Source organism: Talpa occidentalis, unplaced genomic scaffold (assembly GCF_014898055.3).
Source record: "Talpa occidentalis isolate TD23 unplaced genomic scaffold, MPIMG_talOcc4v2.1 talOcc4.17, whole genome shotgun sequence".
Classification (NCBI taxonomy): Eukaryota; Metazoa; Chordata; class Mammalia; order Eulipotyphla; family Talpidae; genus Talpa; species Talpa occidentalis.
The window spans coordinates 51,942,754-51,960,157 of record NW_023601754.1 but is presented as its reverse complement, the minus strand read 5'-3'; the positions used below and the strand labels follow the sequence as shown (position 1 = coordinate 51,960,157).

At 74.6% G+C, this 17,404-nt stretch overlaps 2 protein-coding genes across 2 annotated transcripts; both read left to right on the top strand.

Annotated features, from left to right (window-relative positions):
• Positions 1-2,267: 2,267 nt before the first annotated feature.
• On the top strand, positions 2,268-8,255 carry CTSD (cathepsin D). Its single transcript, XM_037517362.2, has 9 exons — positions 2,268-2,352; positions 3,951-4,110; positions 5,426-5,549; positions 5,671-5,789; positions 6,283-6,509; positions 6,793-6,915; positions 7,171-7,315; positions 7,392-7,490; positions 7,587-8,255. The coding sequence occupies exons 1-9, from the start codon at positions 2,285-2,287 to the stop codon at positions 7,752-7,754; spliced, it is 1,233 nt and encodes a 410-aa protein (XP_037373259.1). The 5' UTR covers positions 2,268-2,284; the 3' UTR covers positions 7,755-8,255.
• A 21-nt stretch (positions 8,256-8,276) lies between these two features.
• IFITM10 (interferon induced transmembrane protein 10) lies at positions 8,277-14,155 on the top strand. The gene is given in 4 exon segments (XM_037515662.1): positions 8,277-8,522; positions 11,119-11,227; positions 11,230-11,567; positions 13,977-14,155. Coding segments are annotated over 4 exon segments (843 nt in total). The 3' UTR covers positions 14,127-14,155.
• The last annotated feature ends 3,249 nt before the right edge of the window (positions 14,156-17,404 follow it).

Here is a 17,404-nt window from a genome sequence, read left to right as displayed (position 1 = left end):
CCTCTCCTGTCCCAGGCTGGCACCCCTCAATTATCTACGAGTTGCGGTGCCCGGGCTCCCTTCTTATCTTCCACACCTCACACTTGCCCTCCCCGGAGACTCCTGCACACACTGCGTGGAAAACACAGACGCCAGAGCCCACCCGTCGGGGCTCGTGTCCCGGGGGCTGGGGCTGGGGCACGGGCCAGAGGGGCAGGGCCAGGCATGGCACAGGCTGCGCGCTCTGCGGCCAGGCGGGGGTCTGGGCCTGGAGGGCCGGGGGTGCTGGCCAGGAGCTCCAGTCCCTGGGAGAAGGGAGGCTGACCTGGGGGCGGAGGGCGGGTGGGGGCAGGGGAAGGGAGGGGCTCCACTTGGGCCTGGCTCCTGCCTTCCCGCCGGCACCTGTCTGTCTGCCGGCACCATCTCCAAGCGGCCCCTCTAAGCGAGCTGGGCCTTCCCGGAGCCTCTGCCCGGCCGCCCGCACACGCCCTCCCGACCTCTCCACGCTGCCCGGTCAGCGCGGCCTCCCCAGCGTGGGGCGACGACTGGCCCTGCCTCCAAAGTGCTTCCGAATCCGACAGCCCCCAGGCCTGGCCCCTGGTGGCCTCCGCTCTCCCCCTCCCGCCCCCACCCCAGCACCCACCCTGCTGCTCCCAGGCGGGTGCGTGGAAACAGGGCGGGGAGGGCACCGCGCCGTGGGCAGTGTCGCAATGGCAGCGGCCTCGTGAGCAGACTCCAAGGGGGTGACGGGTCAGGCTCTGGGGGACAGGCCTGGCGAGGAGTCAGCTGTGTGGAGGAGGGGGCGGGACAAGGTCAGACGTGGGCCCTTGCTCCCAGGCGCTCCAAGGCGCCCCCGGCATGGCTGGGGGGAGCTGGGGCTGCCCTAAGCACGCGGCAGGCTCCCCAGGGCGGGGCTGAGGCGCCCTCCTGGCCACAGGCTGCGACTGGCCTCCACTGCCTGCACCAGACCCCCGCCCCCCCCCCCGAGGAAACCCCGTGGCTCAGCCAGCAGCCGCCGGGCGGGCTGGGGTCTCTGCTCTGCCTCAGCTAAGCGCCAAGGGGCCCTCCGAGTCAGCGACTCCATCAGGGCCAGCGCCAGGCAGTGTGCGGTCCGGGGGCCACCCAGGCCCGAGGCGTCTGGCCTCGTGCAGGCCAGGCAGCGGCTCCCACCAGCTAAGCAGGTGCGGCCTCCATGGCTGCGGGTCAGGCCAGGCCGTCCAGTCCAGGCCCTGGCTCCACAGGCGGGAGGGTCCGCGGGGCAGTTAGCCCACCAGAGGGGCTCGGAGGCTCCTGGACGGCTGTGGGCCCCGTGAGACCGGCCCCGCTCCCCCACGGCCGGGCAGCACGGAGGGCGTCTCCACTCCCGATGGGACAGGCCGCGGCCTTACGGGGGCCCCAGAGGCCCCTGTTCCGCAGCTCCCGCTGGCTCCAGGTCGGGACCAGCCAGGCTGCAGCAGCCCCCCCTGCCAACCCGCTGCCCGGCCGCTGCCCTTCTGCCCCACTCGGGGCGGCCTGGCCCCTGTGGAAGCAGCAGGTGGGACAGGCAGGTGTGCTGCCCACGCCTGGGCCACAGACCCGGTGCCCAGCGCGGGCGTCCAGCCCCAGGGCCCTGGCCTCTCCCGGCACGTGGGGGTGGGGGGTGGCCAGGCGGCTCCTCCTTTCGGCGGCCGAGGGCAGGCCCCGGCTGCAGTGCCCCCCCAGCGCTCCGCGCACCGACGCTGCAGGCCCAGCCAGCCCAGGGGCCCCCGGCGAGGTGGGGTCCGCCCTGGGGCTCCGAGCCGGGCGCCGGGGCAGCCTCCAGCACAGTCCCCGCTTCTCTGCTCCTCCGAGGGGGGCTCTCCCCGAGGCCGCGCCCGCCAGCCCCGACGGCCAGTGGGCAGCGGCCGCCCCGGCCAGCAGGCCGCGGCCCTGGGGTGCCCCCTCCCGGCAGGAGGAGCGGGCGCGGGGCCGGGAGGGAGCCCCGGGAGGGAGCCCCGGCGGCGAGGGGCGGGCGCCCGAGGCGGAGGCGGGGCGGGCTCGGAGGGGGGCGCCGGGGGGGGTGGCGCCGGGGGGGGGGTGGCGGCGGGGGGGCGCGCGGGGGGGCCGAGGGGGCGCGCGGGGGGCGGCGCGGGGGCGGCGCGGGGGGCGCCGGCCGGGGCAGGGGCGGCGGGGGACCCCCGAGGCCGAGCGCGGCCCCGCCCCGCCCCGCGCCCGCCCCGCCCCGCGCACGCCGCGCCCCACGTGACCGGCCGGGCCGCCCGCGTCAGCTGACCCGCCGCGCCGCCGGGGCTATAAGCCGCGACCTCGGGCCGCCGAGCGCGCCGCCATGCAGCCCCCCAGCCTCCCGCTGCTCCTGCTCGGCCTGCTGGCCGCGCCCGCCGCCCCGCTGCTGCGGTGAGCCCGCCCCGGCCCCCGCCCCCGCGCGCCCCGCGCCCCCCGCGCCCCCCGCGCGCCCCGCGCGCCCGGGGTCCTCCCGCCCCGGCCTCCCGCGCCCCCCGCCTCCCGCCCCTGCGCGCCCGGGGTCCTCCCGCCCCGGCCTCCCGAGCCCCCCGCCGCCGCCCTGCGCGCCCGGGGTCCTCCCGCCCCGGCCCCCGCGCCCCCCGCGCCCCTGCGCGCCCGGGGTCCTCCCGCCCGCGCCCCCCGCCCCCCGCGGTGGGGGCCGCCTCGCCGCCGCGCGGGCCCCCAGGACGCGCCCTGGGCCTGGGACGGCGGGAGCTGCGGGGCCCTGCCGGGGCGGGGGGGGCGCCTGTCGCGGGCGCGGGCCGGAGGCCGGCGGTCGGGGTGCGGGGCCGAGACCCCTGCCGGGCCCCGTCGCCCCCCCAGCCGGCGCCTCTGCGGCTGAGGGGCGCGGCCGCGGCTCGGTGGGCGTCTGGCGGGGGCTGGGCCGCGGCTTCCCGGCCGCCCCGCCCCGCCGCCCCGCCCCGGGAGCAGCAGCCTCCTGGGGGGAGGGACCTGCCCCCCCCCCCCCCCCCCGTGCCGGGGGAGCCGCCGGCCTGCAGCCCCCGTGCGCGCCTGCGGGGTGGGCGGCCGCCTTGGGGTCCCCTAGGCCGGGCAGCCCCAGCGCGGCGGGCCGGGGCGGCGGGGAGGTCCTCGCCTGGGCCCCCACCCGGGCCGGCCGGGCCTGCGCGGCGGGGGCGGTGGCGCCGGCCGTGCCGCCTGCGTGGGCCTCTCCGTGGGCAGCGGGCGAGGAGCCTGCCCGCCCCGCCCACCGCCCGAGCCTGGCCCGGGAAGGGCCTGGGGCTTCATGGGGCGGCAGCCGAGCCAAAGCCCCCCGCGCCCCCCTGGCGCCTGCAGAGGTGGCCCCCGCCCCACGGGGACCGAGGGCTTGTCCTGCCCCCACACTAGCGCCGGGGCGCCGCGCAAGAGCCCCGTCTTCCCGGGCACACCCCTGGCCTGGGGGGCCAGCGCCACCTTGCCAGGCGCATGTCACCAGGTGGTCACCTTTGCTCCTGGCCTGCCTCCTGGTCCACTGGGAGCCGGAGGAGGTCCCCACTTTCCCCTCCGGGTTGTGGACACCACACCCAGCAGAGCCCAGACCTCTGACCCCAGTCTGCACCCCCCTTGCCGGCACGCCCACGGCCTCGCAGCAGGCCAGCTGCCGGAGGTGGGGCTCGGAGGGGGCGCGGGGGCCTGCTGAGGGCAGGCCGCCCCGGTGTGGTGGGGGGACAGCGGCAAATGGACTGTCGGGGGCCGAGTTGCTGCAGCTTGTGCTGCGAAGGGGCCAGGCGGGTGCTGGGGGCTGAGCATGGTCGGGGATCCCATCCGAAGGCCAGGAGCCGCCCCCCTGGGCACAGACCGACAGCTTCAGTGCCAGCCTGGAGGGGCGTGGGGTCTGGGTGGACAGCAGCGGACAGCCGTTAGGCCAGGTGGTTGGGGTGTCCCGAAAGCGTCATCCCCAGGTGACGGGGCCACTGTGTGAAGGAGACCGGGGGCAGGGGGAGGGGCAGCCCTGCTGACCCAAGGGGCCACCTGACAGCTGCTCCCCTTGACAGAATCCCGCTGCACAAGTTCAAGTCCATCCGCCGGACCATGTCGGAGGCGGGCGGCCCCGTGGAGGGCCTGATTGCCCCGGGCCCCATGACCAAGTACACCCAGGGGGCGCCCACCATGGCCAGTGGGCCCATCCCCGAGATGCTCAAGAACTACATGGACGTGAGTATGGGGTGAGGGGGGGCTGGGGCGTGTGCGGCTTGGGGAGGCGTCGCCTGCCGCGTGGGCTGGGGCGACTGCTCTGCCCGCTTCCCGCTCCCTCCACTGCTGGCTCACGCCTCCCGGGGCACAGCAGGCACCCCTGCCGCCCAGGTTCCCCTCGGCTGCCGGGCGTCCCTGGCCATGTCCAGCTGTGCCCCTGACGGTTGGCTCAGCTCTGCAGACCTGTGGGCCTGGGGCAGTGCGATCCCTGGTGTCCTCTGGCATCGTGGCTTGGACATATGGGTAGTCGGTCTTGGGCATCCCCAGGGCAGGGGGGACCCTGCATCCTGTAGCTGGACCTCTCGGTTGGCCTCCCTGGGCTAACTACCTGTCCATCCTGCCAGCAGGCCTGGGCCACCATGACCAGTCCCCACGCTCCACCCTGGTCAGAGGCTAGTCCTGACCGAGCCCGCTGTCCCTTGAGGGGGAACAGGTGCAGGCGGGACATTCTGGTGGCCACAGCAGACTAGGGCCAGCGGACCCAGTCCCAGCTCCAGGGACAGGCCCTGGCCACCTCCGGGAAACCAGGTGACAGCCACCTTGCTGCCCTGCCCTGGTCGTGGGGGCTCCACACCTCCTGCCTGTGTCCCCCTGGCTGGGACGGGCGCCATGTCCTGTCCTTCCTGGCTGGAGGCCCAGCCGTGCCGGGAAGCTGGGCCTCACGGGCATGTGACAGGGCTGGTGAAGGGGGGCCGTCTGCTGGGGCCAACTGACCAGCTCTTGGCCCCCCAGATTTGCTGAGTCATTCCCCCCCCAATCTGGACACTTGTCGGGGCTGTGACTCAGCAGCTGCTGGTGTCCTTGGAGCCAGTGGCGAGGGGGGGGCCGGGGGACCGGCTACACAGGCTGTTCTGGGGAAGGCCCGGACACCGGGATGCCCCTGTTCTGTGACCATGGGGGCCGGGGTGAGGCCCTTTGAGGCCCAGGGGGCATGCAGCCCTCGTGCTCCCTGCTGGGCACAGGTGGGGGCGCAGGCCCAGGCGGTGAGGGCAGTGCTGGTGGTGGGCCCAGGGGCTGCGCCTCTCCTCAGCCGCCTCCACCTGGGACCTCATGCAGCCCCGACGGGCCCCCCGGGGAGGAGCTGCAGGAGGCACGGTGGTGGCGGCCCCGCCCACGGCTGTCTCTCCAGGGGCGCCTCATGCCCTGTGCGGGCAGTGCTGCCATCGTGGGCCTGGGGGCAGGGGTGCGCCGCTGGGATGGCTGGTGTGGACCTGGGCCCCCTCGGTCAGCTTGCAGGGGGGGCCCTCCCTCGGCCTGACGCACCCGCCCCCCCCAGGCCCAGTACTACGGGGAGATCGGCATCGGGACCCCCCCACAGTGCTTCACAGTCGTGTTCGACACCGGCTCCTCCAACCTGTGGGTCCCCTCCGTGCACTGCAAGTTACTGGACATCGCCTGCTGTGAGTTGCACGGGTGTCTGGGTGGGGCGGGGCACGCCTGACGCCGGGGCTGGCAGCAGCGTGGGGGGGCCACGCCTGATGTGGAGCCGGCCTGGCGCCCACTGACCCCCCGTGGTCGCAGGGGTCCACCACAAGTACAACAGCGCCAAGTCCAGCACCTACGTGAAGAATGGCACCACCTTCGACATCCACTACGGCTCGGGCAGCCTCTCGGGGTACCTGAGCCAGGACACCGTGTCGGTGAGTGGGGGGGGCGCGGGGCTGGGGCGAGGGTCCCTGTGGCTTCTGTGGCTTTGGGGCGACCCCTGGCCGGGCCTCTGTAGAGGAGAGGACCGGCCCTCCCCAGGCGCTGGCCAAGCTCCTTGGGGGCTGAGGCGCGGGCCTGCAGCCGCCCAGCAAGGCCTCCCTCGCCGGGCCCGGGCTGGGGGCTGCTGCTGCGGCCTGAGCCGGATGTCGCTCCCTGGCGTCGCTCAGAAGCCGTTGCCGCCACATCCTGCTGCGCCTCTTATCTCCGCGGCCTGCGGCGGGGAGGGCAGCGTCTGCTGGGGCTGGCGATAACCTGGTGCTCACCCTGCAGCGCCACCCACTGCAGGGGCCCCCGGGGCGCCCCTCCCTGCCCCCCACCCTCACTGTCCCCGGCCCTCCCCCTGCCGTCCCTGCGCAGGGTGGCGGCCAGTGGGCGACGGAGCTGGGCTCCCTCCCCGGCCGCTCACCCGCCTGCCCGCGCCCGCAGGTGCCCTGCAAGTCCGAGGCGTCCGGCGTGGCCGGCGTCAGGGTGGAGAGGCAGACCTTCGGGGAGGCCACCAAGCAGCCGGGCATCACCTTCATCGCGGCCAGGTTCGACGGCATCCTGGGCATGGCCTACCCCCGCATCTCCGTCAACAACGTGGTGCCCGTGTTTGACAACCTGATGGAGCAGAAGCTGGTGGAGAAGAACATCTTCTCCTTCTACCTGAACAGGTGGCGTGTCCGCGCCCCCGACCTCTGCTTTGGGGCCTGGGGGCCCCCGCGCCCTCCCGTGCAGCCCCTCATGGCCCCGCCGCCCTCCATTCCTGGCCCGGCCCGGGCGCTGCTGGGCACTGCCCTCTGGCCCTGCCCGGGCATGGGAAAGACTGCTCAGCGGCCCGCTGGGCTCAGGCAGGCGCGGCGGAGGGCACCTGCGGTCTGGCTGGGTCCGGGCTCCGGCGATGGACTGGGGAGAAAGGGGTGGGGTGGACAGGCCTGACCCCGCCCTCCCTTTCAGGGACCCGAACGCACAGCCAGGGGGCGAGCTGATGCTGGGGGGCACCGACCCCAAGTTCTTCACGGGCCCCCTGGTGTACCACAACGTCACCCGCAAGGCCTACTGGCAGATCCACATGGACCAGTGAGTGCCGGGGCGGGCGGGGGCGCTCGGCCTGCGCTGGTCAGTGGGCCCTGGGGGCAGGTGGGGCAGTGGCCCTGGGCCTGGCAGGGCTCAGTGGGCCCAGTGCCCCAGCCCTGTCCCCTGGCCTCCGGCGGGCAGCTCTCGACCCTCTTGGCCTCGGCTCGTGCTGCGCTGCAGCCGCGGCTGGGGAGGAGAAAGACGGGCCTGGGTGGGATGCGGGCCCCGGCCGCCGCAGGCTCACGCCCTCCCCCGCAGGCTGGAGGTGGGCAACGGCCTGACCCTGTGCAAGGGGGGCTGCGAGGCCATCGTGGACACCGGCACGTCCCTCGTGGTGGGCCCCGTGGCCGAGGTGACGGAGCTGCAGAAAGCCATCGGGGCGCTGCCCCTGATCCAGGGCGAGGTGAGTAGCAGGCCGTGGGGCCTGGGGGAGTTGAGGGGGGACTCGGGACCCACTGTGTCCTTCCTCCCCGCCGCAGTACATGATCCCTTGTGAGAAGGTGTCCAGCCTGCCCGAGGTCACCCTGAAGCTGGGAGGCCAGAAGTACACGCTGTCCGCCGAGGACTACACGCTGAAGGTGGGGCGGCCGGAGGGCGGGGGCCCGGCGGGGCGGGGGGCGCAGCCGGCCAGGGGCGGGGCTGGTGACCGCTTGCTGACCACCGCGGCCCCCCAGGTGTCGCAGGGCGGGAAGACCATCTGCCTGAGCGGCTTCATGGGCATGGACATCCCGCCGCCGGGCGGGCCCCTCTGGATCCTGGGCGACGTGTTCATCGGCCGCTACTACGCCGTGTTCGACCGTGAGGAGAACCGGGTGGGCCTGGCTCAGGCTGCCAAGTTGTAGCTGCCGCCCGGCTCGCACGGACCCGGGGCCCCCGCCCGCCGCCGTCTCACACACACACTCGCCCGCGCCCGCGGGCCTCTGGACGCCGCAGGCCCCGCCGGCCTGCAGTTCTGTTCTGTGGTCCCCCCCTGGTTTCAGGAAGGCCGGCTGTGCGCGCCTGCCCGCCCGGCTCCCCGTCCGTCTGCCCGTCCGTCTGGGGCGGGGCTGTGGGCACAGATGAGGGCCGTGCCGCCCACCCTGCCCCAGCCTCCCTCCCACCCGTGCTCCCCGCCCCCCTCCCTCCCGAGTCCCCGCTCCTCCCCGGCTGGGCCGCCCCCGCTGTCCTCTGTCCCAGCCTGGCCGGTGGGGCAGCTGCGGAGGGCCGGCTGAGACCAGAGGACAGCAGGAGGGAGCCGGGCCTGCCCAGGGCGCCCGCCAGCCGAGGGAGGTGCGGCGCTGGCCTCTCGGCCGCCCCTGCAGCCGCGGGAGCCACAGTCGACATAAAGCACAGCTGTCCGGCCTCTGTGTGTTGGTGTTTTGCGCATGGGGACGGGGCTCTACATCCTGGTCTGGGGACGGGGCTGGCCCAGTGGTGGCCGGACACTGGCCCAGCAGGGCCGATGCAGCCGGCCGGGAGCGCGGAGGCGCCGCGGCTCCAGCCAGCCTGGCCCGCACACGGGCGGGGGTGTGGGCAGGCTCCTCGGCCTCCCTGGGGGATCCTCCCGTGCCGGGCCAGACACCGGCAGCGGGGCGGCCCGAGGACCCTGTGGGCCCCGGGAAGGGGCCGATGTGGGCCCTATGTGCAGGAGCAGCTGGCCTGGGGTGACCCAAGGTGGGGCTGCTGAGCGGCTGGCCCGGGGCTGGGAGAGCCCATGGGCTTTCCTGAGCACGGGCTCCTCGGGTGGGGTCCCCCGCCCTGTGGGTGAGGGGGCATCGCCGTGGCCCTGGGGCCTTTGTCTGCAGGCTTGGCCGCACCGGGCTGGCCAGGGCTTGGGAACCGCACCCAGAGCCGAGCGCCCTGCATGGCCTGGAAACAGCCCGGAGGGCGGCCTGCGGCCTGGGGTGGGGCTGAGGGCACAGCTGAGAGGAGACCGCGCTGGCACCGCCCAGGGCCGCTCTCCCCCTCCCCCAGCCACAGCTCCCTCAGCCCACCAGCCCGCGTCCCTCCCTGCGCTGGCGCACGGAGAGCTTTGTTCCTCTTGTGGACCCAGGGGTGGGCACCCCGGAGCAGCCCCGGCCACGTTCCCGCCCTGCAGGCCCTGAGCCCCTGCCCAGAGCCCAGGGCCAGGAGGCCGCATCCAGGCCTTGGGTTCCGCAGACCCTGGGGTCAGCCTCTGGGAGGGCACAGGGGCACCCTGAGCTTGAGCCCGGCCTGTGCCCTCGGGAGACGGGGGCTGCTGGTGCCCCCAGCTGCAGGCCTGGCACCGCCCAAGCTGGACCCCCAGCTGGTGGGCGATTCCTGCCTGGAGGCTGAGCCCTGGCTCCCCTGCTGAGGAGGCCAGAGGGGGGCAGGGGTCATCTGCTCCCCCCACCTCGCAGTGGGGCTGTGCCGGGAGAAAGAATTTGGGGCCTCGAGGACATCTCCACAAGCACGGGGGCCACCTGTCAGGGGTCAGATTTGGGGTGAGGGCAGGACCTGTGGTGCCAGGGGGCACACAGGGACCCCCAAGGCTTCCCAAAAGCCTGGACTTGGAGGGCTGGGGACGTGGGCTGGAAGGGGGCCTCCGCGGCCTAGCTCGGGACCTGGGTGGCGTCTGGGGCCTTGGAGAGGCGCTGCCCGCCGGAAGAGGCAGAGACCGGAGGTGGGGGTCTGCCGGGCGCCTGGGCCAGGCGGTGCCGCCCCCGGGGTGGGCCGGAGGGCCAGTGGGCGCGAGGGTGGGGCTGGCGAGGGGACGGGCTGGGGATCTGGGCCCTGGGGGCTGTGGGGCTGGGCTTCTACGGGGGGGCATGGGCTGCGGGGGAGCCCGGCGGGGGCGCGGGCGGGCAGAGCGGGGCAGGGCGCGGAGTGCCACCCCCGGCAGGCGAGGGGGCGGCCGTGGGCAGCTGAGGACAGAGAAGGGGCGGCTCGCCAGGGAGGGGCCCGGCGGGAGAGGGGCGGGGGTGGGGCAGAAGCGGGTGGTGCGGCCACCGGGCAGGTGGCCCTCGGGACCCCCTGGGCAGCCCCGCCTCTCCGCAGGGCGGCCCCACCCCCACCCCACCCCCGCGGAGGCGGGGGAGGGGGCGCAGCAAGGCCTGAGTGGGGGGAGCTGTGGAGGCGCGCGGGAGAGGGGGGGGCGCAGGCAGGGGGTTGTCCCGCAGACAGGGGGAGCCCGCAGGCGGGGGGGGGGGGGGGGGGGGGGAGGACCGCAGACAGGGGTGCCCGCAGGCGGGGGGGGGGGCTGCGGGGGGCCCGCAGGCGGGGGAGGCCGTAGGCGGGGGGGGGGGGGGGGGAGCCTGCAGACAGGGGTGGCCCGCAGGCGGGGGGGCCGCAGGCGTGGGGGGGGGGACCGCAGACAGGGGTGCCCGCAGGCGGGGGGGCGCGGGGGGCCCGCAGGCGGGGGGGGCCGCAGGCGGGGGGGGTGCCCGCAGACAGGGGTGGCCCGCAGGCGGGGGGGCCGCAGGCGGGCGAGGCCCGGGCGCCGCCAGCCCCCCCCCCCCCCCCCGCGCGCGCCCGCGGAGCCCGGAGCCGGCCGCTGGGGGCGGAGCGCGGGCAGCGGGACCGGCAAGGACGCCCTGAGCTCGCCCGCGCGGAGTCGCAGGAGGTGGGGCGCGGCCGCGGGACGGGGCGGAGGCCGGCCGGGTGCAGCCCCCGCGCCCGCTCGCTCGGGCAGGGCCGGTGGCGCTCGGGGGCGGAGGGGGTGCGGGGGGCGGGGTCCCCTCGAGCTCCCTGCGGGTCCGTGGGGCGCGGGCGCGGGCGGGGGCGGGGGCAGCCCCCCCCGCGGGTGGGGGCGCGCGTGGGGTCCCGCGCCCTCTGGCGGGGTCGGGCGGGGCGAGCCCCCAGCGGGGGCCCCGCGGCCTGGTCGGCCCGGCTGGCCCGGCCCTGGCCGGCTGTTTACGGCGAGCGCGCCCGGGCTCGGGGGGAGGGTGCCCTGGCACGGCCCGGGCTCGGGGGGAGGGTGCCCTGGCACGGCCGCCCGCAGCGCCCGTCCTGCCCGCTGGGGCCGAGGCTGTGGGCGCTGCGCACTGTGGGGGCTCGGGCCGCGGTCAGCGGGGCTCCCGGAGCTGCCGAAGGTCTGTGGGTGGATGTTTGTGCGCAGAGGGCAAAGCGCGACCAGCGGCTTCTGCTGGGCTGGTGGCACGGGCTGTGGCTGCTGCTGTGGGGGAGCGGGCGCCCCGGGGGCTGCCGAGGGGGCTGCAGGACACGCGGCCGGCGGGCAGAGCCCCCTCACCACTCTCCCCCTCGCAGGCCCGGGGCCCGCTCGTGCCCAGCCCTGCTGGGAGCCCCGCCAGCACCACGGACGGCGCCCAGGAAGCCCGCGTGCCCCTGGACGGGGCCTTCTGGATCCCGCGGCCCCCGCGGGCTCCCCCAAGGGCTGCTTCGCCTGCGTGTCCAAGCCCCCAGCGCTGCAGGCGCCAGCGGCCCCCGCCCCGGAGCCCTCGGCCTCGCCCCCCATGGCCCCCACCCTGTTCCCCATGGAGTCCAAGAGCAGCAGGACGGACAGCGTGCGGGCGGCCGGCGCCCCCCAGGCCTGCAAGCACCTGGCCGAGAAGAAGACCATGACGAACCCCGCCACGGTGATCGAGGTGTACCCCGACGCCAGCGAGGTGAACGACTACTACCTGTGGTCCATCTTCAACTTCGTCTACCTCAACTTCTGCTGCCTGGGCTTCATCGCCCTGGCCTACTCCCTCAAAGTGAGGCTCTGCGGCTGCTGGGGTGGCGGGGGGCAGGCTGAGCTGGGTGAGCTCCGGGCGCTTTGACGGGGCCCTGGCCGGTCCCTGCACAGCTGGCCTGGGGGCAGCCGGGGGCCTTCCCAGTGGGGGCTGCACAGAAACCTGATGCAGCTGCCGGGGCCGCGGGGCTCGGAGGGTGGGGGCCTCCCCACCAACGGGACGGTGGGGCTGGGGTCGATGGGGCCCTCTTAGCCAAGCCCCCGCCAGGAGCCTCACAAGCACGCAGGGGGCTCTCTGGACTGCTCCCCGGCTGCTGCTGCCCGCCTGCCCACCTGCCCGCCTGGCAGTTCTCAAACGCCGGCCCCGGCGGGAGCTCTGGGGGAGGGGGAGGGGCGTGGGGCCACGGGGTGGGGGCAGCCTGCCTTGTCTCTGCATCCTGAGGCCCGCCCTGCCCGCCACGAGCCCCGACTGCGCTCCCCACCCCGGCCCTTGGCAGCCGGGTCACGCCGTCTGCGGGCGGCCGGGGCACGTGCGGGCCTGGGCAGAACCGAGTGGCGTGTGCGGTGTGTGTGCGTGAGCGCGTGTGCACGCATCTGCCCTGCGGGCAGCCAAGGCGTGGGGTCCCGGGGTGGAGGTTGCAGGCCCGCCTCCACCAGTGCCCCTGCCTGGGCTGCCCAGCCTGTCCGGTTCCCGCCGTGCGGCCCCCGCGGGCTGTGCCACCTCCTGGCCCGGCTCGGCGCGGACGCAGGCCGGGCGGCCCATCTGGCGCGGCTGTAGGTAGGTCAGGGATCTCTGAATGGGCAGCTGGCATGGGGCAGGTGGAGGAGTTGCAGCCCTGCATGGGGGACTGTCCCCTGCGAGGGGCCTCGGTCTGCTGGCCCCTCGTCCTTCCTGGGCATTCCCAGGGCCAAAAAGGCTTCGGGCTTTCCTGGGAGGTGCAGGGGGGCTGCCTCCACGGTAGGGGGAGGAGGCTGGCCTGGGCCCCGCTGGGACATGTGTCCGTGCGCCCGAGCGTGCATGCCTGCTGGCCTGGCCTCATGCCGAGGTCACGGCACATCCAAGGGCGCCCGGTGGACGTGGGGTCAGGAGACCTTGGCTAAACTCCCATGTGGTCCCTGGGGATGGGGGCCAGGCTTGTGCCAAGCCCCGTCCTCACCCCCTGTCCAGCGGCGGCACAGCAAGGCCAAGCAGCACACAGGGGCAGGGAGGGGGCCCGTGTCCCTGCTAGTCCGCCCCGACTCCCACAGGCAGGTGGCCCCTGCCCCGGCACCCGCTGGGCCCGGCCCAGCACCGGCCAGGTGCTCGGGGACAGCCGGGCAGAGCGTCGCGTGGCCAGGAAGCGGCGAGGACGGCGCGTGGGGGACGGTGAAGGGCGGGGCAGGAGCAGCCAGTCCAGCTACCAGCACCCCTGGGGAGCTCGTGCCCAGGCCCGAAGGGGAGCCAGGCCTTGGGCTGCGCCCTAACCCCTTTGTGCTCTGAAACCCCCAAGACCGGGGCCGCCAAGCCCACCCCCGCTGCCCGCCCGGCCCCTGGCCCCTGCTGGCCCTTCTGCCCGTCTCTCGCCCTCCCTCCCGAGCTGCTCCCAGGCGGGCTCTCCCCCAGCCCCACCCGCCTTACCCCCTCCCGCCCGCCTCCACGGGGCCCCCACGCCACTGTCTGCCGCGACTCAGCTCGGGCCACCTCGCCCCGTGCGGAGCCCCCTCCGTGCAGACATGGGGCGTCCCCGCTCCTTGTACCCCTGCTGGGAACAGGCTACGTGCCCGCTGGTCAGAGGCACCGCTCCTGCCCACCCCCGCCGCCGCGTGCCCGCCTCCACAGGCCCCTCTGCCCGGTGCCCGCCCCGTGGCCCAGCTCCGCGGCCCCCGCCCCCGGCCCGCCCGGCCACCGGGCCCCGCCTGCCCTCCGCGGCGGCCATCACTGCCCGGCGCCCGGCGCCCTGCCGCCCTCCCGGCCGCCGGCCGCCCGCGCACCCGCCACCTCTCCGCGCGTCCACTTGCCCCCTGCCCGAGCCCGGCCGGCCGCCCACGCTCCGCGGCTCAGGGACGCGGCTCCTCACCCCCCGCTTGGGCTTTTCCTCCACCCGCCCCTGCCCGCACCCAGGCGCCTGCTGCCCACCCTCGCTGCCCCACGGCCCTGCCCGAGGCGCACCTGTTCCCCTGCCCCTTCACCCTCCTCGTCCCATTACTTGGCCACCCCGCATGCCCCCCGGCCCCCTCCCGGCGCTGCCCCTCCCAGCCCCCCCACCCCCCTGTGCCCAGCGCAGGGCGCCCGCGTGGGCTGCACTCTGGGGCCGGACGACCCTGGCTCGGAGTCCGCGGCGGGGCAGGGGGCGGCGAGTGGGCTAGGAGGGGTGCTCGGGCAGGCCGGGCCCTCCAGGCCGGGGTCGGGGGCAGCTGGCCGGGCCCTCACCGCCCCCCGCCCCGGCTGCAGGTGCGTGACAAGAAGCTCCTCAATGACCTGAACGGCGCCGTGGAGGACGCCAAGACGGCGCGGCTGTTCAACATCACCAGCTCCGCCCTGGCCGCCTCCTGCATCGTCCTGGTCTTCATCTTCCTGCGGTACCCGCTGGCCGACTACTAGCCGCCGGCGCCGCTCCCGCCGCATCCCGACCTGCGGGGTGCAGGCTGGGGTGCAGCCGGGTGCGGCCCGGCCCCCCAAGGCTGTGAACCGGCAGCGAGGCCATCAGAAGCTCTTCGGGGTGCGGGGCAGCCCCCCGGCCCTCGCCTGTTCTGAGGCCTGTGGGTCTCCTCCTGAGTTGCAGCACCCCAGCTTCCTCCCTGCCCTCGCCTGCTCCCCAGACCTGACCCAGCAAGAAGGGCTTCTGTGGGAGCTCCCCATGATGGGGGGCTGCCAGCCGCTGGGGACTCACTGTGCGCCACCCCCCCACAAGCTGTGGCCTGCTCCGAGCTCCGAGCTCACGCCCCCGCGAACACTCAATAAAACACCTGCCGGCTCCGGCACCTCCTGTCCGGGCCTGGGCGGGGGGCTCTGTGCACAGTGGGGGCCCCTTTCAGGCCTGGCTGGGGTCTGGCCCCATGGCAACATCCTGGCTGCCTGCCAGCAAGCTTGCTCTGCAGACCTGCAAGATGGGAACGGGGGGGGGCGTTGGGAGGGCACCCCGACTCCAGCCTTGGAGGATCAGGTGGCTGCCTCGGGCACCAGGCCCAAGGCGGGGGTCTGCAGGTGGGCGGGTGGGGGGCAGGACACTGGGCGCGCCGGCCCCTGGCCGGAATCTGTCGGGTCCCCGGCCACGTGGCTGAGCGGGAGGACAGGGACGCACAGGCGGGCACAGTGGGCAGCAGTGGCGGGAGACCGGCCCTTGGGGGGAAAGCGCCGGGTGAGAGGTCAGGGAATGGGTGTGGGATCCCGCCCTGTCCTCTTGCCAGGCTGGACACACACAGAGGCGGCTCAGCAGAGGCTTCTGGGAAAGCAAAGGTCAGCCGGGGGTGGAGAGAAAGGAGACGAGAGAAACAGGACCCCAACACCCGGGGGCTTCCATCCAGTCACCCCCAGCTGGACCCCAGCACAGCCCGAGCAGGCCCCAGACAGGCCGGACCCCCACGACAAGGCCCGGGGCTCTCACCGCGGCTGCCGTCAGGCCTCAGCGCCTGGCCTGGAGTGGACGCAGGTCGGCGCCTCGCGCGGCACAGTGTCTTTGCGGAGCCCGCGGAGGGCGCCCAGGGCAGGCGGCGGCTGCCACCTCAGACCCCAGCACCCCGGGGCCTCGACGCCAGAACCTTCCGCGGCTGTCCTGGGGGCCAGCGGCCCGGGGTGGACTCTGCGGGCGGCGGCGCTGGGGCCCGAGTGGGTCTCTGCGACCCGGCCGAGGGCTCCTGAGTGCGTGTCCGCATCTGGCCTGCGAGCCGCCGGCTCGGGGCACCGGCAGGTCTCGTGGGTCCTGCCCGCCCACGCGGCGCCGCGCCCTCTGCCCTTCTGCTGGGAGACACCGCGGGGCCCGGGCTGTTCTCGCGGCGTCGGGAGCGGGAGGGCCGGGAGGGCCGTGCCCCAAGGACACCCCGGCGGGCAGACCCTGGGGTGGCCGTCTTTGGTCTGCTGCCCCCCGTCTCTGGTGACCGCACTGGACCCCTAACCCCTGGCTGTTACTCATCTCTCCTCTGCAAATGCCACAGCCACAGCCGTGGTCTGCCGCGGGGACGGCCGAGACGCTGCGTTGTTTGTGACCTGTTGGTTTTTATTTTATTTTTAAACATTTTTAAAAGGTTTATTTTATCTATTGATGCACACAAGAGCCAGGGTGCAGGCCAGAAGTGGGGGGTGAGGGGACTCCCCAGAGGTGTGGGGGGTGAGAGGATGCACCGGAGACAGAGTGGGGAGCAGAACAGGCGGGTGTACTGAGATACACTGCTGAGGGGAGCAGGTGGGGAGACAGGAGGGGTCTGCTGCGCCTTGTGGGTCACCTCCCTGGCCAGGGATCAAACCTGTGCTGCAGCGGCTGCCGATAGCTTCATAGCACTCAGAATGAACCCCTACACCCCCAGGGAGGCCCCCTGGTTATTTTTAATTGGCACGTGCACCACGGCACCCCAACTCCAGCGCCTGTGCCCCGCCACCACCGCCACCAGCCCCTGCCTCTGCCAGCCAGCTGGAGAGCAGCTCCCTGGGTGCCGGCCCTCGCCCGCTCCACCCGGACCAGCCTTCTTCTCTGGACATTGGACTCAAGTCCACTGTCTGCAGGAGTTTGTCAGGCTTCTCGACCAGATACGCAGGGTCCAGCTGTGGCTGAGGCTGGCCCCTGAGCCCACGGGGCAGCAGTGCAGACCCTCTGCCCGGAGGCGTCCCCCACTCTGTGCTCACCACCCACCGGGCCCTCCGCTTTGACATGGCCCAGAGGTGCTGCTCTGCAACTGCTCCTCTCCACTCCAGAGGGTGAGGTCTTTCCCTTTTTGCCCTGGCTGCTAGGGAGCCCCAGCAGAGGCCGCACTCTCAGGCAGTCGCCCCGGGCCCGGGTGCCACCACTTCCTGTCGCTCTGCTTCCTTCCTGTGCGTGTGCGAGGGGTCATTTCCTTCCTGAACGTCTGCTCTGGGTTAATCTACAACCGCTGGGTGAGTCGGCCGGCGCCCACAGCCGGGGAGGAGAGACTCTGGCCTGTCCCGGCCCTGGACCGGACGAGTCTTCCCTGCACCCCGTCCGTGATTGTGCCCTAGGAGAGTGGGCTGCGTCAGCCAGGGCTGGCGCCGGGGCCCAGCGGGTTACCCCACTCTAGGCTGATGTTTTCACGTTGGGGGCCCAGCGGGTTACCCCACTCTAGGCTGATGTTTTCACGTTGGGAAACCCACCGCGTCAGGCCCCGCAGGCCTGGCCAGGCCAGGGCAGGCGGGCGGGCGGGCGGAGTAGTCCAGGCCCAGGCCTGCTCCTGGGGACAGGGGCTGCAGGCAGCCGGGCTGGAGGGGCCGGGAGGAGGTGCCCTGTTCTGCGCATGCCCCCAGCCGGCGCCTGCTCCGGTGGGCCTCAAGGTCACCAGGCAGAGGCCGTGATGAGGGGTGTGGGGCAAGCAGGCCTCTGTCCTGGGGGCCCAGAGCCGAGGGGCCCTGAGGAGGAGGAGGAGGTGGGCAGCTTTGAGCAGCAGCTGCAGGGCCGAGGGGCTCGGGACGTCCAGCCCGGCGGGGCCACCACACGGAGGGGCCACCACACGGAGGCGGGGCCACCACCTCCTCAGGCCAGCGGCCTCCTCAGGGCTGGCTCACACTTGGGGCTCCTGCAGTGCCAGGGCCAAGGAGCAGACCCCCTGCCCCAGCACCCACACGGCCTCCTGATTCCCCCGGACGCTGGATAGGCCTTCCCTAGGCCACGGGCCCGGGCGACACCCCCACTCTGCTCCCGCACCGCCCAGCCTGGC